This window comes from Mauremys mutica, chromosome 4 (genome assembly GCF_020497125.1).
Source record: "Mauremys mutica isolate MM-2020 ecotype Southern chromosome 4, ASM2049712v1, whole genome shotgun sequence".
Classification (NCBI taxonomy): Eukaryota; Metazoa; Chordata; order Testudines; family Geoemydidae; genus Mauremys; species Mauremys mutica.
In genome coordinates, this window is record NC_059075.1 from 108,503,113 (window position 1) to 108,529,007 (window position 25,895).

A 25,895-nucleotide genomic window follows, 5' to 3' on the forward strand; every position below is an offset into this window, starting at 1 on the left:
GGGATGGGGCCTGCTAGCACAGCAAAGCCATCTTGAGCCAGTGACCATACATGGTCAGCCCAGGGCTCCCTGCAGTGTGGGGGATAGAAGGCCAGACAAGGAAGGGAACACTGGATGATGAGCTAGAATGGCTGATTGTGTCTATAAGAAGTTATTTTCTTGCCTATCCCCTGACGCTCACTAACAAGAGGAGCACCTGCCTTGCAAGCCATATTCCTACAGATATATATATATATATATGCGCGATATGTGGAAGGACCAATCCTGTTAGCTTCCGCAGGTTCCAAAGTGATCACTAGGAGGATGGAGGGGTATGTTAGGTTGAGTGACAGGGGGATCTCAGAGGTTCAGAGGTTCACATTGCGTACTGAATTATCCCAACTTTTTGTAAGCTGTGCCCTCTCCACACAACAGCTCCCTGATCTCCCAAAGCAGCCAGCTGTCCTCTTTGGGATAGGAACGCCAGCTCCCCCTAAACTACTGTGCATTATCTCTTCAGGGGCTGGCCTACTTACTCTCATCCAATCTTCAGGAAGCAGCCATTTCCCTCCCTGTCCCTCCTCTCCTCAGCAGCCATCCCTCTCTCCAGACCTCACAGGCAGAGAGGAACAGACCCCAGTGTGCGAGCTTGTCTCTCCTGGTCTTTATTCCTGCAGTCCAGTCTGCACACTAGAGCTAGCACCGGTGGAGCTGTACCTCTGCTAGCTAGAGCGACCGTGGAAGAAATGCCTAAACATCTCATGCCTACACCCGGCATTGTTAAAGAGACAGCTTGATGCACAGCCTGAAGATATGAAGGGTTAGCCAAATCCCCCTCTTCCTCCCACATTTACGCTGGCACAAGTGGCACATGTCATTCACTACCAGTACAGCTCCAGCAGCAGCAACCGCAGAGGAAGCTGTAGCGTAGACAGGGCTATGTAATTTTGATCGCTATGTCGTCTCACCCGCCTTGAGCCCCCTCTCCAGTACAACTTCCAGAACTGCTACCACAGGTGAATTATGGGCCCCATTTTTGCTTGCGTAGCTAAGGCCTTGGGGCCTGCATGCGCCAACAGCGCTGTTGGAAGCAAACAGGCTAGGTGATCCAAGCGACAATGCTGACTCCTGTTGTCCGTCTGTCCCAGAATAACAGTGTAGAACCTGTGAGGGATCTAGCTTGTGGCACTGGCAGCATACATGAGGGGGTGAAAAGAGCAGGTGCTGTTGTGGGACCTGTGGGCAATTTTCTGACTCGCTTTCATCTTACTCTGACCAAATTCTGCCCCACCTCCACCCACGTCAGCTCCTCATTCACTCTCCCTCCACAAACCCTAACCCCATGCCCCGTTTGGCTCCCTCCATGCCCTCAGCCCTCCTCAGAGTTGTCTCAGAAGCATTGCTGTAACTTGACCGGCAGCGGGTTTAGCTTGAAAGCAGACTGGGTACAGAGTGAAAGGCCGATGAGCAAGACCACCCACCCCGAATGTTGAATGTTCATTTTCCTACATTTTAGGAGGCGGGTTTCAGGAGAGGTTGCTCACCTGGAGAAGGGGGGATAGTAGAACAACTGCAGGTTAACCTAGAACTGAAATAAACCTAGAACTGGACCTAATCCAAGGTTTGGGCGGGAAAGTGGTTATCAATTTTAAAAACAAAATTCAACTCCCCCGCACCCTTTTTTCCCATCTAATTTTTAAATTTAAAAATTTGTGACAATTTCCAAACTTGACCAGGGATGGAGGGAATCACAACAATTTCATCTGTATTTCCCCCCCATTTTTTGTCCAAGTTCCAAAATTTGAAAAGTTTCGACCTGCACTAGTTTGTAATATTTGTGATGTCTGCCCCCTCTGTTCCTGCCTGGGAGCACAAGGGCTGAAATACCACAGAAAAGCATTCTTACTGCTATACTCCCAGTCACAATGGGGTTCCTTAACCCCATGTTCTGAGACTCAGTGGAGATACTGTGAGAACCACTGATCACATTGGCACTGCATGAGCATCCCACCAGCAATGCCTATGCTGCCAAAAACATGCCCTCTCCCCCCGGCCTCCCCGGCATGCAACTTCAGAAGCAGTCTCTGCAGGCAGCTTTTTCTTTGGTTGTTTCAAAGTCTTGGTCAGGAACCTAGCAGGGAACATACCTCCTCCCACCCCAAATACTGTCCTAACATTACTGCTGTCTGATTAGAAGCCTGTGCAGAGCTGTCCCCACCAAAAAAGACATATCTACACACACAAACATGGCAGGCAGAGGAATGAGTGGGAAAGCTGCACTATGCCAGGGCTGTGCCACTGCCTGACTAATTACATATAGGTGCCAACTAGAATATTTGTTGCAACAGTATATCACTATTTGTTCCCAGGCTCCCCCAACCAATAGCAGCACTGAAACCCTCAATAGCTTTAGTGTCCCTGTGAGACAAATAACCCTTTCGTTACTGGATACTGCAAAGCATGCATGGAACATGAACCCTTCTCCTCCTGATCCCCATCACCCCAAAAGTATGGAGGGGCTACAGCCAGAGATTTTATCAGCTTCCATAAGACATTCCTTTTGTGGGGAAAAGTTATATATTTTGAACACGCATTGGATATGATTTGGTGAATAATGTTGTTATTGTTTTATTTTTAGAGAGGCCAGAGCCAAACCCCCAAACTTTATAGATGCTCAACATTTGAACCCAGAACTAGATGAGCCCAGGTCTAGATAACACACTGGCTAAGCGTGTCTTTGTCCTTTTCTAGTAGCCAGTTCACAGCCAAAAGCCAACAGCTACTGCTCCCAGCTGATGGACTTACTCTTTTAACCTAAATGGTAGATTGTCTGTGCTTTGGTGCTAATAGTCCAAATTTCAGTCCCTGGTGGCAAACCAACCAGGGAGGTGTCATTATCTGGTTGCTGTTATTTCGGGGGTGATGTAAGTGAACAGGGAGCTGTACAAACACACAAAATACAATATCCCTGCTCTGAGAGGCTTCCAGTCTAATTCAGCAAGATAAATATGATATATAGGGAAAGAAATCAAGACTGCAGCAATTCCTGTCCAGTGCCTCACTTGTCTTTTCAATGTATTAACATCCAGTTTCTCATCCACCTACAAATATAATGATAGCTGGGGCAAAAATGGCAGAGGTTTTTCCGCAAATCAGAATCAGAAAAGGGTCTATTTTTCTCTGCCCCTGGTCTTCTTCCATGAAACTCTCTCTCAGAGAAGGACACACTTCATTATGACCTTCACACGCAGCTCTAGCTCAGTAGGTGCCCTCCAGACCAGATTTATGGACAGCCTGAATATGGAGTCAAAATGCTTTGGGGAGAAAGATGAAGTGGACTATATAAGTCCCCCTCACCCAGAGTCTAAATGGGAGTCATTCCCCAGTGCCCCAAAACAGTTGCTACAGGGAGATGGAAGAATGGACAATAGAATAACAGAGCTAATAAAATCCCTCCATTCCCTCTCACGCTGGACATGTGTGCATCCTAAAGAACAGGGGCATCTGAACTTCATGGCTCCACAATGAGCCAAAACCTCAGACCAAACACCCAAGAAGCTTCAGTCTAGCAGTGCCAAGTTTGGCCTGAGCTGCAATCTCTAGTTTGTCCCCAGAGGGGACTCTGAAGTCCAAAAGAGGCGGGAAAGGCAAAGAGTCTGATTGTCTTGCAGCCCTGTGTCCATGAGCGAGGCAGAGAAAAGCTAGTGAGCCTAGTCAACAGGATCAACTCTAGGCACCAGCAAAGCAAGCACGTGCTTGGGGCGGCACATTTCCAGGGGCAGCATTCCAGCTATCCTTTTTTTTCAGGGCAGTTGCACTCTCGGAGCTGCGCCACTTAGAGGGGGCGAGGGCACCGCGCCCCTGGCCGCAGCAGGAAGGGGAAGCCCCAGCCCTGGGATGCTGAGCTGCCAGGGCCCAGCCACTACCTGGGAAGGAGAGGGTGAGTCCTGCCGGGGAGCCAGGGCTGCGCCACCTCATCTGCGCACTGGCTGCTGCGCTGCCTTCTGCCACTCCTTATATCGGGGCTTCTCTGCACAGCCAGGCAGGGGAGCGGGTAAAGCCCTTGCAGGAGCTGGGAGAAGGTGACATCACTCCCTCCGCTTCCAGTGTTGCCTGCAAGCCCCAGCCACACCTGAGCTTGGGGCAGCAAAAAATCTAGAGCCGGCCCTGCTGGTCAAGAACTTTCTAGAGCTTCCAATAGCTGGTCCCTTTTTGCGTTTCCCTCTCTATGTGCATGCACTACCAACTGCAATGACTCTTAGCTCAAGTTCATTTGGGGCTCATTCAGCCCCTTGTTTTGCTTCTACCTTCCAGTTCTCTGGCTAACCTGTAGCCCCCTCAGAATTATGAACCAAACCATGAGGTAAATTTCAGCTACTCCCAAGGGCCTTACCTTTCAGTGTCCGTTGGGGGCTCTTCCCCTTCCTGATTCTTGCTCTCGGGGTCTCCATGGCACTCCTCAGAGTCTGACATTTTATTTCCTTGCTAACAACCTTGCCAAATCGACTGGCTCTGCAAAGAGTTCTGTAAGAGTACAGTGTGTGTGTGCGCACACGCATGCGTGTGTTCACTTTCATACCACCCTTCCTGTCCTCTAACCCAGCAACAAATGATGCCGGAAGCCTCTGAGGTTTGAGGGGGGTTGGGAGTTCTTACTTTCAGGTTATATTTAAGATTTTGTTTCCATCTACTGCCTAAAAATCAGGAAGTACTAACCCAAGCTGCAGGGGAAGCATGGGGCAACAGCCACTTGTAAGGCCTGTTAGAGTAGAAAGATGTCTGAGAGACAGGCCATAGCCACTCATAGTACTATACTACTAAATGGCTGCATCTTTAAGTGGCAACATTCAATAACATCCACCTGCCAAGGATTGGTTCTGTCCAGGCCACAACACCTTGGCCACAAAGCCACGGAAGCAGCCCTTTGCCAGAGTGCAAGACTGTCCCAGCCACTGACACTATCATCTCCAACATACACACACACCAGCCTAACCCAGAAGGCCCCTTTTCCCAAGGGTGCACTGCTAGGGGTTGCTGGGGGGGCGGGGGCTTGCAACTCTGCACAGCCCCCTTTCTCCAATCTAGCCAGGCTCTAGTGCTTGGTGGATTCCCTTGTGTGCGCTGATGCCCACATAAATGCTTTCAGGCACTCACATGAGGGTGAGGGATTACAGAAGGCAAAACCGGACAATGTTCAGAAGCAGCTGAGCAATCCAGTCCACCTAGGCTCAAAAGTTCACTTTGGGACGTTCCTGTGACAATCACAGTTAACAAACCTTTTCATCAACAGAGCTGAGGCTGGCGTGGGCAAGGGAGCTCCTCCGTTGTTTATGTGTAGGCCAGGAAAAGACATGAACTGGATTTCTCTGTCCTGAGTGTGGGAGAGCCACCAGGAAAAAGAAACACCTGAATCAGATTTCTGTGCCCAATTGAAATACACCCAGCACAGCTGCTATGTGGAGATGCAATTGCACAAGGGTGTGCTGTGCTCAATCAGCAAGGCTCAGATTGCAGAATTGCTTAAGAAAAAAAACTGTGCGGTGGAGTGCAGGGGAAGTGGCAAGAGCCCCTTCCTATTACACAGAAGTTCAAATTCAAATCTCCAGTAGAATATGTCCTGCCAAAAACCACCCTGCCTCTCAGGCCTGGTACCCATCTCCTACTTATCTTGCTGACCATAGCAAGGCCTGGTTGTCTCTTCCCTCTTCAGGAGTCTTGGGTGGCCAGTCCTTCATCTTACATCTTTTGTTGGGAGATACAATTTGATCACCTGCCATCCAGGAGAGCAGCTGAGGGGAAGGACTAGCAAGTAGAACTCCCCCCCCACCCACACACACATTGTTCCCCAACCACTAAGGGCACCCTGAAAGTTCCCCAGCTCCTGAGCTTGGGTTTGTGGGGTGCCATATGCCCTGAGACACAGTGCAGAGTTTCTGTAGTGGGAGAACTCCCTGCCCTCTCCCAGGAGATATTGGCGGTTTGGAGAGGGTAACTGCCCTTCGCTGAAGCTAATAGAAGACGGGGGACTGGTTTAGCTTGTGCTAAAGGATAAATTCATGGTGGTTAAGTCCATTAATGGCTATTAGCCAGGATGGGTAAGGAATGGTGTCCCTAGCCTCTGTTTGTCAGAGGATGGAGATGGATGGCAGGAGAGAGATCACTTGATCATTGCTTGTTAGGTTCACTCCCTCTGGGGCACCTGGCATTGGCCACTGTCAGTAGACAGATACTGGGCTAGATAGACCTTTGGTCTGACCCGGTACGGCCGTTCTTATGCCCCTTGCAGAGCCAGGGAGGGAGCCATCAAGCCCACAAGGGAGGGGGATAGGGAATTGGCTAGAACTCATCTCATTCCCTCTACGGCAGTGATAGCAAAAGAGGTTGCAGGGCTCAAAGCGAGGAGGAAAGGAGGGAGAGAAGCATCTTCTTGGAGCAGAAACCAGGCTGCTCCCAGCAGTGGGAATGGGAGATGGAGATTTCACCTAGATATGGGCTCTGAGTACAACCTCCAGGAGGGGAAAAATGTGGAACAGATTTCTGGATTGAGGGTTCTGCCTCTCTTCTTGTAGAAGAAGAGGAAACAAGAGAACCTGGAAGGGCACCAGTGGCTGGCAGTAGAGCACACTGCACCCATTTCCTTCCTGTGGCCTCTCTCACTGCACTAATCCCCTGAACTCTTTCTCAACCTGCTCATGCAACAAGCATCTTGTCCAGCAACCCCACAGCAGCTCAAAAAACACAGCAGTCACTTTGATCTCTCTCTTATACAGCACTTTTCATCTGTGAATGTCAATGCATTTTACAAAGGAGGAGATAATCTTATCCCCATTTTATAAATGTAGAGACTGAGGCCCAGAGATGAAGTGACTTTCTCAAATAGGCCCATGGCAGAGCTGGGAACAGAACCTAGACCTCTCAAGTCCTAGTCCAGTGTGCTGGCTGTTAGTCTGCACTGACTCATTTGTTATCCCATCAGGGCTTCCAAGTACTGGTTTTGGCACTCCAACAAGACTCTTCCTAGCCAGTAGGGTCACAGTAATTGGTAAGGTCATAATTCATGCAGCTTGATCATCTGCAGTCTCTATAGAGGTATTTAATAGCCCCTCCCACCTCAGGAAATAAGTGATCATGTGACACAAAGTAAATTCATGCCTTGCTCTCCAAGGCTTAAAAATTCAACCATACTTGCAAAGCTTTATTTACACAGTTAAGGATCACTTTGATACACCAGAGCCTACAAAATTACAGGGTTAAACTGCATTTGATTTCAGTTAATGTCACTAGCATTGTTTCAAATGTAGTTATGACATTGCATGATTTAGGACAGTTGTTTCTATAGCAACAGTAGGGGGTGGGGCTGAAAGTAGGTCTTGTGTCTTGGATGGCTTTGTGAAATGTGACCCTGGGCTCAGGAAGTTTAGCCCTAAACAACACTGCTAGAGAGCTGGTTTGAAAAATAGGTGGCAGGAGAGATGGAGGAGGAGAAATTTGGAAATTGACTAGATACCAGGATTAGAGTTAACAGCTGTGTGGAATTTAGGATTCACTAGTCTCAAACATCTTCTTCCTGCCCTCCATGCCAGACTTCTCCTCGATGTTCTTCCTCCAGTCACCCACATCACGCAGATCCTTCTCCTGTTGGCATTAGGGAAAAAAAAAAAACCCATGGAAGAACTGACAACGCTGGATGGTATTCACGGCCATCCTTGTATTCTTTAGCTAACATCCATCCCAGTGTAGCATAGATACCACCTGGGATTCCAGTTAGCAAACCTATCTAATATCCCTAAAGGGTGAGATTCACCCCTGTGCAGAAGACTGGCTCAAAGCTTATGCCCCACAAACCATATTTTGAAGGACTTGATTGGGATTTAAGTGATGTCTAGGCCTTGTGCTCATCCTTAGTTCAGGGGTGAAATGCACCCCTAATGCCTTTCATCCCACAGTGCTTTCCAAACCATCCATACAGAGATGGTTTCACCCAGTTTGGGTCAGGAAGTGAAGAGTTTATCTAATAAGAGGAGTTTAGGTTAGCAGGATATTACCCCGAACTGGAAGTTGATCGGGTCTCTAGAGATATAGCACAAAATCATAGACAGCAGGGCCAGGAGAGAGCATTTGGATGATCTAAGTCTGAATTTTGCAGGTCTGCTCACTAGGACATTCTTGCTAATGTCACCTAATCTGTAACTGGAGTGGAATATCCTCCCCTAGATACCAAGCATGAATGGGCAAAGTAAAACAGCTTGACACAAAGCTCTTAATCCATCCACAGATGGGGAGGCCATTAAAATCTAGAGTTTTACCACTTGGTAGTAAAAATGTATGTCAGTGAGAGAACCCCAAACCATCTCTCACTGTGTGGCTTTGGGCCACGGCCACATGTACATCCTCATGACAGCTGGGAGGATTTAGAGATAGGAGGAAAATAGGGAAATGACCATGTGGCAGAGACAGGACCACACTCAGGATGTTAGAAAAGGCTAGAGCAGCCCGGTGTCAAGTGCAAACAATACAAAGGTTGGATAGCAGAAGTACATAAGGCCAGTGATTGGGAGACTGCAGCCTTTTCTGAGCAGCCAGGATCTTGGTCCAGAGATCCACTGGCCAACTGGTCCACGTGTGTGTTACAGGTCCCCTGTGCGCCCAACCCACAAGGCTGCAGTTGGGGAGCCAAGTGCTTTAGCTTAAGCTGTTGTAGCTCATGCTTTTAGCTCTGGAGGTCCCCAGTTTAGTCCCCAGTGCGTTGGTCAAGATATGGCTGTCACACCAGTATACAGGGAAGTCTGATTTCCAGCTAATAATGCCTGGATCCTATTACAATAGGGGAAGTTGCGTCGTACCTTCTCAGTGTCCTCCTTCTTGACCTGCTTCAGGTTAGCGCGAAGGTCCATGCAGACCTTGTGTTTGGAGCCCAGCAGGGCACGCAGCATAGCGTCAGCAGACATGCGGACCCTACGCAGGGGTGGCCTCTTGAACTTGCCCCTCAGGTCAAACAGTTTCTGGCTCAAGTCTTCAAGCTACAAAAAGAAAGAGGAGATGGGGAGAGAGGAGAAAATGATGTGGTGAGATGGACCCATAGCAGAAGACGAATGGACAGGCGCACACACAAGTGCATATAGTGTGATAGAAAGGAAATGCCATCTACAAAGGTAAAGGATTAGTTTGACGAAGCTTAGGCAAGCACGGAAGACATGTGAAGCGGCGAAGACATGGGCATTTGGGAGAGCGGGCAGGTACAGGGATGGTGGGATAGGAGCACAGGCAGCAGATATATACTGTAGAGAGGGACAAAGCATGGGGCTGGGCACACTCCACCGATCTCCACATCAGCAGAGATGGGAGTGCCAGGGAAGATTACCTCTTTGGTGGTTTTCTGTAACTTAGCCTCAGTGTCATATCTTTCTTCATCCACCACCTCTACCTTGGCATGAAGCTTTCTGCATAGGTCCTGCAGAGAAAGAGAAAAGGATGTGGGCCATTGGAAAGCGTGTGACTCACACCGCCTACCCTTTCCACAACTTCCTCCAGTTCTGTAAGAGCCCAGCTCAGGTGCGGCTCCGAATCGCTGTACTTGGGACAGGCCACCCTGCTTTCTAAGGCTCCAGCAGCTTAACACAATTGACAAGTTGGCTTACCCATCGGTTGGGAGTTCCCCTGGCACAAGGGAATTCCCAGGTTGCACATGGCCACTATAGCCAGCCTCTCCTCTGCCCACTGGCCCCAGTAGGCATGTCAGGAGTATGACTGAGGCAAACGGGTGTATTCAGAGTGCTGCTGCTGCTGGAATGACCCCTTGGCAGCTCTAGGCTGCTTCTCAGGGCCACACTTCCGCCAAGGGGGCAAGTTCAGAAGAGGCAGAAAAGAGGCTTTCAAGCTCTTTTCCTTCCCCCCAGCTCAGCTGGCCAAGCTCTGCTCTAGTGCAGCTCAGAAATGAGTCCAAATATTGCTCCATGTGGCTTTGCATCGAGCTTTTGCATTTAAACTTCCTCAGCTGTAATTGATTTCCAGTCAAAGATCCAAATACAATAGTGCTGGAAATGTCTGGTGCCCACCCCTTAGAGAAAGTAGTGCCTTTAACTCAGTAGTATAGAATGCTCTCAAGCCAGCCAAGAGAATTCCCCTGTGCCCCTCTTGCGGGAATGATGAGTTGTCTTAATATGGAGTCTTTAGGGGAACCTGGAGGACTCCTTTCTCCTCCACCTTAAAAAAAGTTTGCATTGGGCAGGAGGATCTGTTGTATAAATGCAACCTAGTGTGACTGTGAGTTGAAAGGCCTCAAACAAAATCAACTTGATACCTCACCTCCGAGTTCATGATCAAAACTATTGGACATATGGAAACAGCTGAGCAAGGTTCCCTCTCCAATATTTTGAGTGGTACATTCAGAGTTGACCAGCCTACTTCAGAAATTAAAAAAAAAAAGCCAGAATCCATTTCTGGACCCACAAGTTTTCATCTCTGCTTTGTGGGGGAGAGAACACCTCAAATGCACTGTAGAGCTAGGACTTCACCTCTCACTAGGTACTCTGGCAGAAGTGGAGCAGAGGATGTAGAGAACATGGGTGCTCAAACTGTGAGTAATTACCACCAGGGGGCGTATGAGGAGATAACGGGGGGGTCACAGCCACCTGCCTTTCCTGAATTCCAAACAGCAGGCACGTCCCTGCTCAGTCGCAAGGGTTTCATGGGATTGAAAAGGTTGAGAAGCACCAATATAGGGAAATGGGCAGTGTGTTGGGTTGAGTTGGAAGAGCCATATATGTGGGGTAAGGCAGAACCCCAAACCTTTCTGCTCTTGCATAGGAGAAGATGGAAGAGACAAAGCTGTTACCTGCAACTCCTGCATGGAGTGCGGGAGTGACAAAGGAGGACAGTGCTCGGCAAGGTAATTGGCCTTTTCTGCTTCTTTAGCTGCTGTTTCTTTCTCTAGGAGAGTAGCAGCAATCTGGAGCATAACACTCTGGAGGGGGCGGGGGAAAAAAAAAAGACAAATCCAGTTACTTGTGTGAATGAGCAGCGACGGGGAGGGAAGGAGCTCACAGCTACTCCAACCCCAGCATTCTCAGCAGGGATCACTGAAGAAGTGCTCCCCGCAGGGGGTCATGGACACTCCAGTCCAACTTGTTGCCCACAGGAGTTGCTTCTTGTAGGAGAGGGCATAGGAGTGCTGGATGTGGGGAGCACACAGCTACTCCCAGGACCAGCTTCTTCCAGCAAGAGACCCCAACCGTAGGGAATGCTGTAGGAGCAGTGATTTGGGAAGCTTTGGGCTACCCCAGCCATTGGCCAGCCTGGAGGAGGATTCACCAATGATGGAGAACTTTCAGCTGTTCCAGTCCCAGCAGGAGGCACTGTCTGGAATGGGGTAGGAGGAAGCACCAATTTTGGGAGCTCCTGGGTTTTGCAATCAGGGCAGATGCAGATGCAATCAGGGCTGGCTCAAGAATGGACAGTAGGATGGTTGTGGACAAATCCCATACTTCATGCAAAATCAGGAATAGCACGTACCTTCAGATGCTGCCGGCGGGCAGTGATTGCCCTCTTCCTTTTCTGCGGGTGGGAAGAAAGAAAGACAAGGCAGGTTCACCATGTGCTTCCTCCCCACCCCTTCCCATCTAATTCTAATGACAGTTTTAGCATCTATATTCCTCCCCAGAGCCTTCCCAGAATGGGAAGCAAGAGAAGAACTGCACCCCCAGCACAAAGGGATCTGGCATCCAGCCCCCACCCAAATCCTTAGCAACTGGTCCCCAAACTAGAAGACACTGACAGTTTGCTGCAATCCATATATGCCAGCAGAGCTCAGCACAGCTCTTCCCTGCTAACCCCAGTGTTGCCAACTCTAAGCAAACACGAGTCAAACCTCAAATCCTGATTGGCTTAGAAATCATGAGCATTCTTTAAAAAAATAATAGATTGGGGCCCTTTCCATTCCCCCTCCAGTTTTGGACCCCTGTAGGGGTCACATGTTCTAGCTTTTCTCCGCAGCCAAGAGAGCTAGGAATGTGTGCGCTTTAAAAACTGAAAGCTGGATTGTAATCCCAGGACTCCAGGAGGTGGAACTTTAAGAACATCAAATATTGTGAGACTCATTATCAAAATTATGAGAGATGGCAACTTTGTTAAAAAGTCAATAGTACTAAAAGGCCAGTGAATGGAATGCAGGGGAGAGAAGCACGGAGGAGGTAGCATGTTCGAATTAAACCCACTTTCCAACTCATCCCTGGTTTAGCAGTTAATGATCTTTCTATTTACAGCGTTAAGGCTGACTGGGGAGACAGGGCTGTGGGATGAGAGGATTCCTCATCACAGGGGTCTGAGCACAGCAGTGGGGCTGCGCATGCAGGGAAGCATCTATATTCACAACTCCGAGGGGACAGGCAGAGCAGCAGGAGACAGGACAAAAACCAGATTTACCTTCCACAGCTCCCCCTCACCCTTGCAGCAATGAAGGGTGGGACATAACCAGCTTTGTCGCTGCAGGGGAGTGAGAAAAGCACTGGGGCTATGGGAGTGGGGAAGCCAGATTCATTGCTTCATGAGGAAGAGCAAAGCCGAAGGGGGCCATGGGAGCTGCCAGGCAGGAATAGAGGCAGGCATCAACAATACAGCAGCAATACACTCCGTTACCTGGTGTGCATTGAGCTGGCCATGAACCTACGCCCTGACCCCTTGTTTGGGACCACACCTTGGTTCCCTGACTATTGTTTGGGCAGGGAGGATAGTGACAATAAAGGAATTGCTCTACAGGACAAGAGTCTAGGTCCAAGTTTCACACATTGGCCAATACTCTGATGTTGCAGAGGAAAGTGAGAATCCCTCCCCCATTAAGCACTTGGGCAATCAGGTAATGCTGCCCATGGGGGTGGGGCTGCAGGAGTCCAGGAGACAGGTCCAGAGTAGCTTTTGCATTGGGCCTTTTTTGTTTTGTTTTTAAATTAATATGGAAAAGAAATTCTCACTGAGTAATTTAAATGTCTTTCACATGGATCCAGAGCACCAAACTTTGTTCATTTCCAGGCTACATGGGCTAGCAGAAATATTCTATTTGCAGAAGCCACAAGCTCTGTCCCACACTGCACTGCATCTGTTTCCTGAACATTTCATCATAGAGACTGTGTGCTCTGAGTGTGGTTGGGGTGGGGGAAATACACCCGTTTGATGTGCATTTGTGGGGGAGGGGAAGAAGCATTCTGTACTTTACGGAGGTGGGGGCGGGGAGGAAGAGGATAAAAAACAGTAGCTCAGTAGATAATTATTTACATTTCAATTGCACCTTTCATCCGGAAAGAGTGCAGAGCCCACTCTGGAATATGTAAACATCACTTCATCATGGAAGAAAGGCAGCCACCTCTGAGGTGCAATGCAGCAGCAGATCAGCTGTTCTAAGCTGCACACAGCTAAGAACAGCTGAAGAACACCCTACACACAACTGAAAGTGCAAAGGGAGAATTAGAGAGGTGAGTTATTATGACTTCAACTAGAATTTGACCAGGATGTGGGTGCTAAAACATTTACTTTGAAAAGAATTGCCCGGGGATTTCCTTCAAACTTGATTTCAATGGGTGTTCGCTTAAGTAATGACTGACTGAAAACTGGGTAAGGACCTCATGATTTGATCTGATGGGTGAGCAGAACCTAGGTTTTGCCTGGCATCTGAAGGGCAGCACCCGAGTGTCTCCCTAGCCCTGTGTTGTGGCATTGGTGCAAGAGGGAATCAAACCACCACTATGCAGTGCCTGGGTTTCCTTGGAGTTCTCCCCTATCCAAGTAATTACAGGCCTCATCCTGTGTCACTTAGGAGATCGCCCAAGGTTCCTCCGTGAAGCGACACACAGAGCAGGGTATTCTGGACGATGCTCACAGAACCAGCATCAAGACTTGCGGTGAATTGCTTCCACTCCTCTACTTTACTATGGGGCAATTCATCCCAGTACTGAGTCCGTAACAGCTCTCTGGGCAAAATCCACCCCAGCTCAAGGCCTATGTATCACATATGCATAAAAAAAAAAAAAGGGGGGGGGTAGAATTTCACCCAGAGTGAGTCAGAGACAAGCCGGACACAGCAGAAGGAACAGGTAGATTCTACAGGGAGGGAGGAATTCTTCTGAGGGGATTCCACATGTGCCCCTCCCCATCCAGGCTTACACTGCTGATGGGACTCTTCAATATCCTTCATAGCCATTCCCAGGCTGCACAGAGAGTTAAGCACAGCATGACAAGGGCCTCATCCTGTTCTGACTGGAGTCAAGAGGCGTTTCTAAGCAGGCAACCTCTTGATAACCCAGAGTCAGGCCACAGAGAATCACCTTCAAAAAGGGGTTAGACAAGGATTTGTGGGTGCAAAGGGATCAACATCGTGCACCACAGCCAGCTGAGCCTGAGAGGATGCACCTTCAAGGCCATTCTTGTCTCTATAATTGCCTCTGTTGCTGTAGAAGCTACGCAGCTAATGGACCGTGAACACCGTCCACTCAGCTGGGGCAGCAGGTACATGAACATCTTCCACAGCACCATCTTGTGATCAGCTAGGGAAGCAAGGATGCTCCTGGGGGAAATCCAACCTGCAAACTACAGCCAAGAAACACACCTCCTCCAAAACACTATCTCCTGCCTTTCAGTTGCTGGGCACTTGTCCTTTTAAATCCTTTTAGTCTGCGTATTTAGTTAGGTGAGTTTTGCAGATCCACATTTCTTTCCAGGAGCTGGTCTTTTTAACAAGATAACACAAAGCCAAATGTGATACTATCCCCATGCAACACTACTAAGAAAAAAATCCCAGAGAGAGAGAGAGAGAGAGAGAGAGACTTACTTCTTCACTGTTCAGGGAGAAAGAGAGAAAAAGGGAGGGAGGGAGGAAAGGAGAGAAAAAAGGAGATTAGCATCAGAACCAAAAACAAGAGAAGGAATTTAGAAACAAAAGTTGGCACTTATTTTAAAGACTAAAAAGCAAACCAGTGCCACCCTGTTAGAGACAAAACCAGAAACTTACTCTGACATCTTGGTTTAGTGGATTTAGGACCTGCAATTAAAAAGAAGTGTAACAATTATTTGTGTTCAAAGGGAATTTCTTGGATTAATCAGAAAAGGACAGTTTCATCAGAAAAGAGGAACCGGTTCGTGCTTCTTTTCCAACTTCTGCAAAATTCAGTTTCCCAGAGAAGCAGGCTGTGGGTTATGGAGAGGTGCCAATCATTTTCTCACCCCAAACCAGGGAAACTGCAGCACCCGGAGTCTTTTGGATTGGACAAAATGCTTAGGGAACATGACAGCCATGGCAAAAAGTCCTCATGTGTGAAAGGACCACTGCAGCCCCCCCGGCTTCCACCTTCTTTGATCACCCAAGCACCCCTTTTCTCACGCAGGTGGGCTGCCTGTTGACTCATCATGTACTTATTTTATAAACACTGTTGGGCAGGGAATTGAACCCAAGTCCCTTCCTCATCACAGGCTTCCCGAGTGGCCTTGACAAGTTGCAATATCTCTGGGCCTCGATTCCCCACTTTTTACAACGGAGATAATAGCACGTCTCTACCTCTTCGAGGCGTCGTGGGAATAAATCCATGAAAGATGTGAGGCACTCAGAGACTACACGGATGGGGAGCCAGAGATAGGAAGGTCAAGGCACCGTGTTTTCATTAGGTGTGTACAGCACTGAGCACAATCAGGTACCAAGCTGCTACAGCAACATAAATAATGCATCATAGATTGTGCCTGCTAATCCCTGAATGCAGCTCTTTGTAGATTTGGGAGGGCTGGGGAAGGATGGAAGGAGTTAATTTGGACAAAGGAAGAGATAAAGGTCAAGGGGGCGGCACAGAAAGCCACGCTGATCTCCCCAGGGAAACTTTATCCTGGAAAATGTGCGGGGGCCATCCCGTAACTGGGGAGAAAGTGCTTCTAAAAATGGTCAGGGCAGCTCGCAAGGAGCTCCAGCTGTCTCCTTGGACTGCAGCCTTTCCCGGTGCCAGCCCTCATGAGTCAGGGAGGTCAAGGCAACGCAGTGGCAACCACAAGAGGCAACAATGCACACAAGAGAGACTTGGCATCTGAGGAATGTGGGAGCTCCAGGCAGGTTATTTTTAAATAAAATTCTCCCTGCTCTTTTTAATGGCATCTTAAATGGCAAGTGGAAAGGAAGCCGGACAAGAAGAGCCTCACAATCTCTTCTATTTAACTAACTATATTAGCATCTGCTCCCTGCAGCCTTAACTTGCCTGTTTAACACATGGCATGCAAAAATCGACAGCAAATCAGGACTCTCTACTGGCAGACCAAGCTAGAGGGTTCCATACTCTGTAGATCTGTTCAGCGTGGAAGAAACCCCTAGCACCAGCTCATCAACTGGGGTAAATCAAGAGTAGCTGATGGAGTTATGCTGATTTATACCACCTGATGATTTGGCCCCTATAGCCTTGGGAACTAGATCCAAGGTCAGATTTAAGCATTGTGGGTCTTTGCTTTTCCTTTAACCTGGTTACATGAGTAAAAGCAACTGACTGGGGGACTGATGGAATCAAATATCGAGGGCCTACCTGCAGTAAACAGGAGGGACCATTTCAGATGTGATCAATAAATACAAGAGACATACCTGAGGAATCTCAGGCTGACTGAACTACTGGAGATGGGGTGTCATGTTAATTGGAGCTTTAAAGCTTTCCCCCCTCAGCTGTGCCAGCGAGAGTCCAGACACATCAGCACTCAAACTCAAACACATCAAACTCAAAAAGCAAGTTCCCTTCCCCCTGACTCCTGTAACAGCAAGCTGGGTCAGTAAGAGACATGCAAAGGGCTCACCTAAGTCCCAAGGAGAAAAACAGACAGCACTGGTGGAAGGACAGGATCAACTGGCAAGCCACAGGCAGCTGGCTCAGGGAGGAGGTATAAATGGGTTTCTCCGATGGCTCAGCAGAAAAGCCACCTACTCTTTAAGGGCATGGAGATCTCCTCAGACCAATGACGTGCAAGGGTCCAGAAATACAGAGCACCTCCCTTGGCTACAGCAGTCCATCCAGCCAGCATTCAAGGCGTCTTGGAGGAGAGAGAAGCTGCAATGACTCAGGGAGTCTCTATAGGGGAGGGAGATGGAGGTTTACAACTTTGTGGCAAGAGAGGGGGCAACTCTAGTGAACTGCAGTGATCATGGAGGAAGGAACCCTTCATTAGCAGCATTGATAAAGGCACAGCATTTGCGTGGCTCAAAGGCAAGAACGTTCCTCCTTTGGATGCTCACTCATGTTGTGGTGAACCCCTCTCCTGTGCATGAGGCTCAGCAGTTTCATTACCCCATCGAGGTGTCCCAGGTGGCCAGGAGTGGAGCTCAGACAAAACTTTCCAAGCAAGGAATGGGGGAAGGTGGTTAGGGGAAGGTTCAGTGTCACGGCCCACTAACGTCAGAGTCAGACAAGAGAGGGCTCTGGCAGGCAGATCAGGACTGCAAAGGCCTAGGACCAGCTGTTACCTTAACAGAGGCCATGTCTACCCTGCAGCGACTAGAGCCCCATAGTGTAGACCCTTCCTGTATCAACAGAAGAGGGGGTTTTGTCAACGTAGTTAATCCCGTAGAATTCTTCCATTGACTTACCCATATCTACACCAGGGGTTAGGTCAACCCAACTACAGCACTCAAGGCACAACATTTTTCAAAGCCCCGAGCGGCATACCCAGGCTGATCTAATTTTTAAATGTAGGCCAGGCCTAAGCGTGAATTAGGGATGTAAGGCCTGGTCTACATTACAAAGGGATGTAAGGCCTGGTCTACAATACAAGTCACCTGGCATTGACCTAGTTGTGCATGGATCTACACTTACATTTGTCTCCCCCGATGTAAGGGCCCTGTTATTGCAACACAGTAACACCACCTCCTCAAGCAGTGCTGAGCCATGGCTGATGTACTGAGGTCAATGCAGTGTGAGCATAGATGCTGAGTTACCTATGTCGACTAGAACAGTCTTCCTAACATGGACCACTCTGGCCACAATTGTGACTCCACTGCCCAGGGTCACCGAGACCAGAAGCCCACTCCACCCCACTTTAAAACTCAGTGCATTTTTGAAATACCTTTTCCTGATTGCTGAGCTTGGTGAGCACACTTAGCAGCTCTCCATTGTTGTGTGCACCACGACAGCTACATGCTCCAGATGCACTCCGACCTGGAGTAGACAGGAGATATGGGATCTTCTGGGCCTGTGGGGAGAAGGGGTTGTGGAGGCACAGCTCCACACCAACCATAGGAATGTTGACATCTACGAGCAGATTGCACGGGGGATGCAAGAGAAGGGGTACGACAGGAACCAGCAGCAGTGCCGCCTGGAAGAGAAAGAACTGCGCAGGCATACCAGGCGGTCAGGAAGGCCAACCATCAATCCAGTGCCAAGCCACAGACCTGACACTTTTACAAAGAGCTGCCTGCCATCCTTGGCAGAGACCCAAACACAACCCTGCACACCACTGTGGATACCTCTGAGGAGCCCAAGTCACAGGCCCCTGCTATGAACAATGAGGATGAGCAGGAGGAAAAAGGAGGATGGGGGACCTGCAACTGGGGGGGTTCCACCTATGCCATGAGCCAGGACTTGTTTGAGGCTCCACTGCAGTCCAGGCAGTCAAGCAGAGATAAGCCCATTGCAGGGGTAGGAAGCTCAGATAAGTGTGCAAATTTATTCCCCATTACAAGGATGTACTGACAGTACTCCCCCTACTTAACAGGGCACAGCTATCAACTTTTCATGACTTTACGCAGACTAGAAGAGGTAGCGGTACAGCAGAGACAGGTAGAGTTATCTGCTTTATATTCCCCTGTAGAGGTAGGCATGGGGGACCATGCGGAGCAGTTTGTTTACATACACAGGGATGTCCCTTGAATCTTCCTGAGAGATCTTAATATAACTTTCACGCAGGAACTCTGCAATCCTCTCCTGAAGGCTTCTAGAGACGGCTGCCTTATTTCTTCCTCCGTTGTGAGACACTTTCCCACACCCATTGGTGATAACTTTGGCAGGCACCATTGCAATACACAGGCTAGCAGTGTACAGACCCAGCTGGCTTTGGAACTCCAACAGCAACTGTGTTCTCTGTGCCTTTATTACCCTCAGGAGTCAGAGATCAGCTAAAATCACCACCACCTGTGGAGAAAGGTGCTAGCATTCATTGCCACTGCCCTAGATTCCCACATCTACTTACATGCAACCGAGCAATTCCTTCCTCATTTCCCTCACCCCAGCAGGCCACACTCACCACGGCTGGTCCTGTGAGCACTCTGAAACAGAAGTGTCAATAAGCATGTCTTGCTTAAAACTTTAGGGGAGCCAGGGAAGGAAGTTCTGAACCTGAACTTTCACTTTCCATTGTGACCATATGGACAATGGCACCCCTGTGGGTTTTATCGGCAGCTGTTGCGGCCTTGAGGAGTCAGCAAAAGTTTGTAGTGTAGACATGGCCTAAGAAGCCTGCAGTTTACATTCACTCCCAACTACCATCTCCCCTTCTTGGCTCCCTGCAGTTGCAGCATGTGAAACAGTGGTCCCCAAGCGTACTATGTGATCATAAGTTCATTTCACCTTCAATTTCACATGATCAAAATTGACAAGCCCTCCATCCCTTCTGCACATGGTGCTTCAACACAATGAGAAGCATTTTTAAAAAGTAAACCAAAGAGGGGGTTAAATAAAACCCATCCTTTATAGTTTTAGAAAATGAATAATCCCAACCTGTACCGGAGAAAATAAAGATATTTCAGTAGTTCTGGGGGCTCATCTCAGTAGCAAGCTTGTGGCTGGCTGAATTCATCCACGTTCACAATGGTGAGTGTGTTCAAGGGCCCCAAAGAGCTATCTCTTGCAGATCTCTTCTAGCAACGCAAGCACACACACGTTATTGGTCAAATTCCCACGTTGGAAGAAATTATCATGCTTTTGGCAACACAGCATGGACAGGACTGTTACTGTCTTTTTTCAGGTAGTCTGCTGTGGGCATCAAAACGGAGACAGTTTTTATCTCTAGCAGCCCAAGGGAGGGTGTGAGTATGGCAGAACTGAACTGCACTGCACTGTGGGAAACAGAGGGGTGGGAGGAGAGGCATTAGAATACTAGCCCCGGCGAAGAAACTAGCAATATTCTTCCCAACTCTAATGAGGTCAGGATTTCATTCTGCTCCTTAGCACTCCTCACCCATCGATCGCAAAGCACATTAAAAAGGAGGACTAGTGTCAGAGTCTTCATGTTACAGATGAGGAAACAGAGATACACAGAGGTGAAGTGACTTGCCCAGGGTCACAAAGAATTAGAAATCAGGGTCCTAGATTCCCATTCCCGTACCTGCTCTACCTCACTCAGCTCCCCCCTCACACTCCAACTCCACTGGTGTTTCAAGGCCAAAACAACGTCAGCTCTGGCATCATCTTTAAAATAAGTAAGCCTTTAGCAGCAGGCTCACTGCTGCAGACTTCCTGTTCTGCTACCTTCTAGCATCAGAGCAGCCACAGATGCTGTTGCCTGCAGCATGGCAGAGAAACAGAAAGCCCAGAGTGTGAAGGGCCAATTTTTCACCTTAGCAGCAAATGAGTTTTGCCCCTCGCAAGAAGTGAAATTTTCAATGGCAACAGCCCCCTTCCCCTTCCCAGCAACCTTTTTGTGGGATAGAGGTGAGAAGGAGCGATTCTGTAACATCAGGAACTAGACCATCAGCGGTTGTAAACCGGTGCAGCTCCACTGGTCAATGGACCTTTGCCAATTTACACCAGCTGAGGATCTGACCCCATGGCTGTAATCCACCTCAGGGCTCTTGGAAATACATCAGATTTTTAGCTCATCAGAGGCCTCTTGCTGATGGGAGGAAGGAGACGCACACTATTATGTGCTCTTGGTACTGCCACTCTCATTCTGAGCAAGCACGTGTGTAAAATTACATCCCTGTTTTCATAACCTTGGCCAGGAAGTTCTCTCTTTGTGGGGGAGGGGATTCTTTTCCTTTGCACTATTTTTTCTATTATGGCAGTACCTAGGAAGATCAAGGATCAGGGCCCCATGTAAACTAGACTCTGTGCAGATGAGTCACAAAGAAAGCCCCTGCTATCAGAGCTTCTCTGCTACACAGAAGCACAACTCAATTGCTGAATAGTACTGCAAGTCAAGTTTACTTTAAAAAGAGACTCACACTAAAACTCCATGCAAATGGCACTCCCCTCCAGTCAAGCCCAGTGGACAGTCACATGAAAATATGTGAAGACAAACTTGGCTTTTACAGGTTTCAGAGCGGTAGCCGTGTTAGTCTGTATCAGCAAAAAGAACAGGAGTACTTGTGGCACCTTAGAGACTATACCCACGAAAGCTTATGCTCAAATAAATTTGTTAGTCTCGAAGGTGCCACAAGGACTCCTCGTTCTTTTGGCTGTCACAGTGCATGAGTCACGGTTAGGAAGGTGACTACTTTTTGCCATCTGCTGGTAGAACAGCAGCATAGCAGAGATTCACTTCCTTTCTCTCCTCCCAGCCCCGCCCCCACCCCCTCATTTCCTTCCCCTGGGACTGGCCCTCGTTCACAGGAGCCAAGAGAGCAGAGTGTATGTTTTGGTTCAATAGCCAAATTGGACACTGGGGGTAACATACCCTTCCGAGGCCTAACAATAATTGGAGCCCTCCTCAAATAGCTGCTGCAACTCACACCACTTAGGTAGGCCCTGCGTTAGAAAACAGCCAGCCTTGCAGGGATGTTGACAAGCAACAACCTGAATTTGGAGCACACGTCCCTTTGACTTTCATGCTTAATTTTACATGCAGTTTGATAATGGAGAAGCTGCTGGTCTTGTCCTAGGAAACTGTGGCCTCTCTGCAAGCCAGTTTCCTTGCAGACTTATTTCTCTGCCCCGATGTTGTTACTAAGGCCATTTGTCAGGAAATGACAGTAGCTATTCCTGATGCTATTTTCTGTTCCAGCTGCTTATTCCACCCACATAGCCCAATCCCACTTCTAATGATGTCCGTGGGCGTATTGACATTATCTTCCATGGGAGCAGGATCTAAAGTAGTTATCTGGCCCATTACCAGCATATTTATCTTCAACACCCCTGTGAGGAGGAATGTACTATTATCCCCCTCTTACAGATAAGGAACTGAGACACCGTGAAACTAAGTAATCTAAAGTCTTGACAAGAAGTCTGGTGAGGGCAGGGAAACAAACCCAGGTCTTTCAAGTTAAGGCTAGCACTGCATCCAGGAGATCACCCTTCCTCATGGGATCAGATCCATTCACTCGTCTTCCCCTGTGGCTCTGTCTACATTGACATCTTTCCATCAAGTTTCCTCATTGCCGCAGCTCCAGCAATGGTAGTGATGATGAGAAGTGAGATGCAGCTCACGAAAGCTCATGCTAAAATAAATTTGTTAGTCTTTAAGGTGCCACAAGTACTCCTGTTCTTTTGCGGATACAGACTAACACGGCTGCTACTCTGAAACCTAGTTTAGACAGACCATCAGCATTTTACTCCACGCTCAGAATGGGCCTAGTGAATGTGGAGTTTATGACGCTTATAGCTATCGGCATCCTACCCACTTTAGTGGCTACCAGCCGTGGAGAAGAACTGATGGCAACGCAACTGGGAAAAGTGACAAAAAATGGTACTGTAGGTAAGGTCTACATGACAGAAGTGGCTACTACGGAGGAGTGTAATATTGCCAGCAAAGAGAGACAGACTTGGTCTACACTGAAAAGTTATATCTGCATAGCTACATCAGTCAGGGATGTGAAAAAAACATATCTCCGACCGACGGCACATAGCTGTGTCTACATTGGGGGTTCTGTCAGCAATGTTGACAGAAGCCTTTCTGTCAATACAGCTAACTTCATTTTGGAGAGGTGGTGTTCCTACATTGGCAGAAAAACTCCTTCTGTCGCTGGAGGCTGCGTCTATACAAGGGGGCTATACTGGCATAGCTAAGTCAACATAGCAATGACTAGGGCCCTACCAAATTCATGGCTGTGAAAAATGTCTCATGGCCCGTGAAATCTGGTCTTTTGTGTACTTTTACCCTATACCAGACAGATTTCACGGGGGAGACTAGCATTTCTCAAACTGGGGGTCCCAACCTAAAAAGAGAGTCATGAGAGGGGTCACAAGGTTATTGTAAGGGGGGTTGTGGTTTTGCCACCCTTACTTCTGCACTGCCTTCAGAGCTGGGTGGCTAGAGAGTGGCGGTTGCTGGCCAGATGCCCAGCTTTGACGACAGCACCCCACTAGCAGCAGTGCAGAAGGGTGTTAATACCATGCCATGACACCCTTACTTCTGCACCTGCTGCCTTCAGAGGTGGGTGGCCAGAGAGTGGCATCTGCTGGCTGAGGGCCCAGCTCTGCAGGCAGCAGCCCAGAAGTAAGGATGAGAATACCGTACCACACCATGCCATCCTTCCTTCCTTCTGCACTGCTGCTAGTGGTGGCTCTGGCTGCAGAGCTGGACTACTGGCCAGCAGCTGCCACTTTCCAGCTGCCCAACTCTGAAGGCAGCGCCACCACCACCAGCAGCAGTGCAGAAATAAAGGTGGCAATCCCATCATTTCCCTACAATAACTTTGTGACCCCCCAAAAAATCCCTTTTGGATTGGGACCCCCACAGTTACAACACTGTGAAATTTCAGATTTAAATAGCTGAAATCATGAAATTGACTATTCTTAAAATTCTATGACCGTGAAATTGACCAAAATGGACCGTGAATTTGATAGAACCCTAGCAATGATGGTATAACCTCTGTAGTGTAGGCACACCCACAACTTCCTGGGAGGAATATCTGCTCCTGCTGCTTCAATTCCTCTGCAAGAGGCTGTTTTTCAGAGATTCTTCCTTAGGAATGAAAAAGAAAGAGAGAACGGTAGCATTTCTAAATAGGTGGTTTCCTGCATCGGGCTACAGCAGCCCTTTAGCAAAGCAGGTTAACGGCATTGCTTCTGTTCTTCCTATCACCAGCTAGGCAAGCCACATTTCCCAAAGTTAAAGCAATCTTTATTACTGTCTCAAGGACTCTACTGCAAGCTCTTCAACTAAACAACATTCTTGCTGCACGCAAAACTACACAGTTCAGCAACAAATTGCCCACAAGCCCTACAAATAGGTGCTTGGCACTAGGAGTGATGCCCAGAACTGGTGGGTTACTCAATTCACTTCCACAGCACAGGTCCTACACCCACTGCAATATACAAGAGTCCTAAGCTTGCTCCACACTGTTCCCAGAGTCCAAGGGTGCCTTGTATGTTGGCCAAGCTGAAAGAAATATCAGAGTCCACATAGGCAAGACGGATATGGACTTTTATTTAAGAGTTTTGTTACCGCTTTACACCTTCAAATGTTGGCCTGAAAGGTTAAGGAAGGTTGAGGTCATAGAACTTGATGGTCCTGTCACTTTGTTGTTTTAATAAAGTAGTGTAGTATTTTTGACACACAGGAGGATCAAACAGGCCTATTCACCCTCAGAACATGGGGCCAGAAGTTCCAGTGAAAGGTGTAGATTAGCCAATGGGTTAGTAGGATAACAAAGCCACTAGGGTACTTCCTTTGTAACTTCGGGTGAGATCAGAGGTCACGGGCCTCTGAGAGATTTCCCTTAGAGCCGGCAGCCCAGAAGTGCAAGGTGGAACGCCAGCAAGCTCTTTGTGTTCTGTACAAATAATCAGAGAGGCTCAAACTGGAAGCCAAGGCAAGGAGGAAACCCAACAAGTGTCAGGAAAATCAAACAGACAGTCAGAGAGTGATGATGTTCAAGTGTGAGAAAGGGCACCAGTTTCTAACTGAAGAAGAGCAATACTTCGCTAGAGACTGAAGGAGGAGAAGATCCATGCAGAAACTTAGTGAAAACGTAAGGAAACTCTGATCCTTCAGAGAGGAGCTTTGCTCCGAGTTAGAGAAGCCACCTGCTGCCAGAGGACACGAAAGCCACCCTGACCAGGAGCAGACACGTGAAACTTCAGGAAGAGATGGAGCTTCCATGGAGCTAGTGAATTGGTACAACAACCCCAGAATGATGAATGTGACCGTGGCTCCAGGAATAGCTCAGCCAAGGCTCCTCCTGTCTGAAGTTTAGACAAGACCTGGGCACACCACAGAGGATCTGCCCAATAATCCAGAGATTTGACTACAGCACTGTTGTCCTGGGCTCTCAGGAATCCATGTTGATATTGCTAGGAGATGGTGGGAGACTAGGCTGACTGGCATACCTTAACCAATCATCCACTGCCATTGCTGTAACCCTTGCCCTCCCTCCCCCACCTTTTTTCGTACCTCTGGCATCTTCTCATCTTTTCTATTATTAGACTGTAAGCATTTGGGGCGCAGGGGCTGTATCTTCTACTTGAAAGCACTTTGCACACTACAGGCACTCCATGTGTGTCACATAATAATGAATCCAGCGTGACACCAGAAGACACTAGTTTAATGTCCTTCATAACCAAATCAAGGTCTGTTTATCTATAGTCCCAAAGGGTGCTCTGATGCCAGAATTGCCACCTGTTTTCAGGTGTTAACATGTCCTCTTTACCCAAATCACAACCCTTCCCCCCAACCCCTAACACAGTTGAGAGAATTGGCTATAGACACGGTGCTTTCCATAAGAACCTAGCTATGATACCCAGTAGGGAGAGCGGTCATTAGAAACGCCTGTCCAGAATTGCTGAACAAACCTATGTCTTACCTACCCCTGCTTTACAGAGAGTCAACTCAGGACCTTGCCCACACACACCTTGATGTGCCTTGAGGTTCCCTCCCAGTAATCCTTGTCCAGAGTGACTTGTGAAGTGTTGCATGGATTGAGAGACCTTCCCGCACTCCACTTCTGCTGCACTATGGCCACAGCAGCGACTGCCCAGGATAGCCACCTGCCTTGCACACAGCTTCTAGAACATCCACCAGCATTGTCCTCTTTCCATATGGAA

General features: G+C 48.4%; 2 protein-coding genes across 8 annotated transcripts in view; both read right to left on the reverse strand.

Moving 5' to 3' along the window:
• The window catches only part of LSP1 (lymphocyte specific protein 1), an 89,856-nt gene extending 84,578 nt beyond the window's left edge, over positions 1–5,278 (reverse strand). Inside the window, exon 1 of one of the 3 annotated variants that reach the window (XM_045017193.1) lies at positions 5,256–5,278. In XM_045017193.1, coding sequence (XP_044873128.1) covers positions 5,256–5,263 — 8 coding nt within the window. In that variant the 5' untranslated portion in view covers positions 5,264–5,278. Of the gene's footprint in view, positions 1–4,372; positions 4,514–5,255 lie in introns of those variants that run through there. The other 2 variants (XM_045017192.1, XM_045017196.1) reach the window with 2 other exon arrangements.
• Positions 5,279–7,169: 1,891 nt separating this feature from the next.
• Positions 7,170–25,833, reverse strand: TNNI2 (troponin I2, fast skeletal type). 5 transcript variants are annotated; one of them, XM_045015175.1, is made up of 9 exons: positions 18,043–18,170; positions 16,780–17,051; positions 14,975–15,004; positions 14,795–14,801; positions 11,491–11,532; positions 10,814–10,942; positions 9,341–9,430; positions 8,823–8,999; positions 7,170–7,614 (listed from the first exon to the last, which is right to left on the reverse strand). In XM_045015175.1, exons 3-9 carry the CDS (start codon positions 14,980–14,982, stop codon positions 7,516–7,518), a joined length of 552 nt encoding a protein of 183 aa, XP_044871110.1. In that variant the 5' UTR covers positions 14,983–15,004; positions 16,780–17,051; positions 18,043–18,170; the 3' UTR covers positions 7,170–7,515. The 5 variants fall into 5 exon arrangements, with proteins under 5 accessions (XP_044871110.1, XP_044871108.1, XP_044871111.1 ...); XM_045015173.1 differs by lacking the exons at positions 14,795–14,801; positions 16,780–17,051 and adding an exon at positions 25,703–25,833 and having other exon boundaries at positions 18,043–18,306; XM_045015176.1 differs by lacking the exons at positions 16,780–17,051; positions 18,043–18,170 and adding an exon at positions 25,703–25,734.
• Between the last annotated feature and the right edge of the window lie 62 nt (positions 25,834–25,895).

What these genes read in the sequence shown, in the direction of transcription:
- TNNI2 (XM_045015172.1), bottom strand. Translation starts at nt 18,318, where the DNA reads ATGCCTGCGCAGTTCTTTCTCTTCCAGGCGGCACTGCTGCTGGTTCCT. An exon ending in ACTCCATGCAGGAGTTGCAG is followed by an intron (nt 9,431 to 10,813) that starts GTAACAGCTTTG and finishes CTTTCTCTGCAG; the next exon opens with GACCTATGCAGAAAGCTTCA. An exon ending in AGAAGGAGGACACTGAGAAG is followed by an intron (nt 7,615 to 8,822) that starts GTACGACGCAAC and finishes TAATGCCAACAG; the next exon opens with GAGAAGGATCTGCGTGATGT.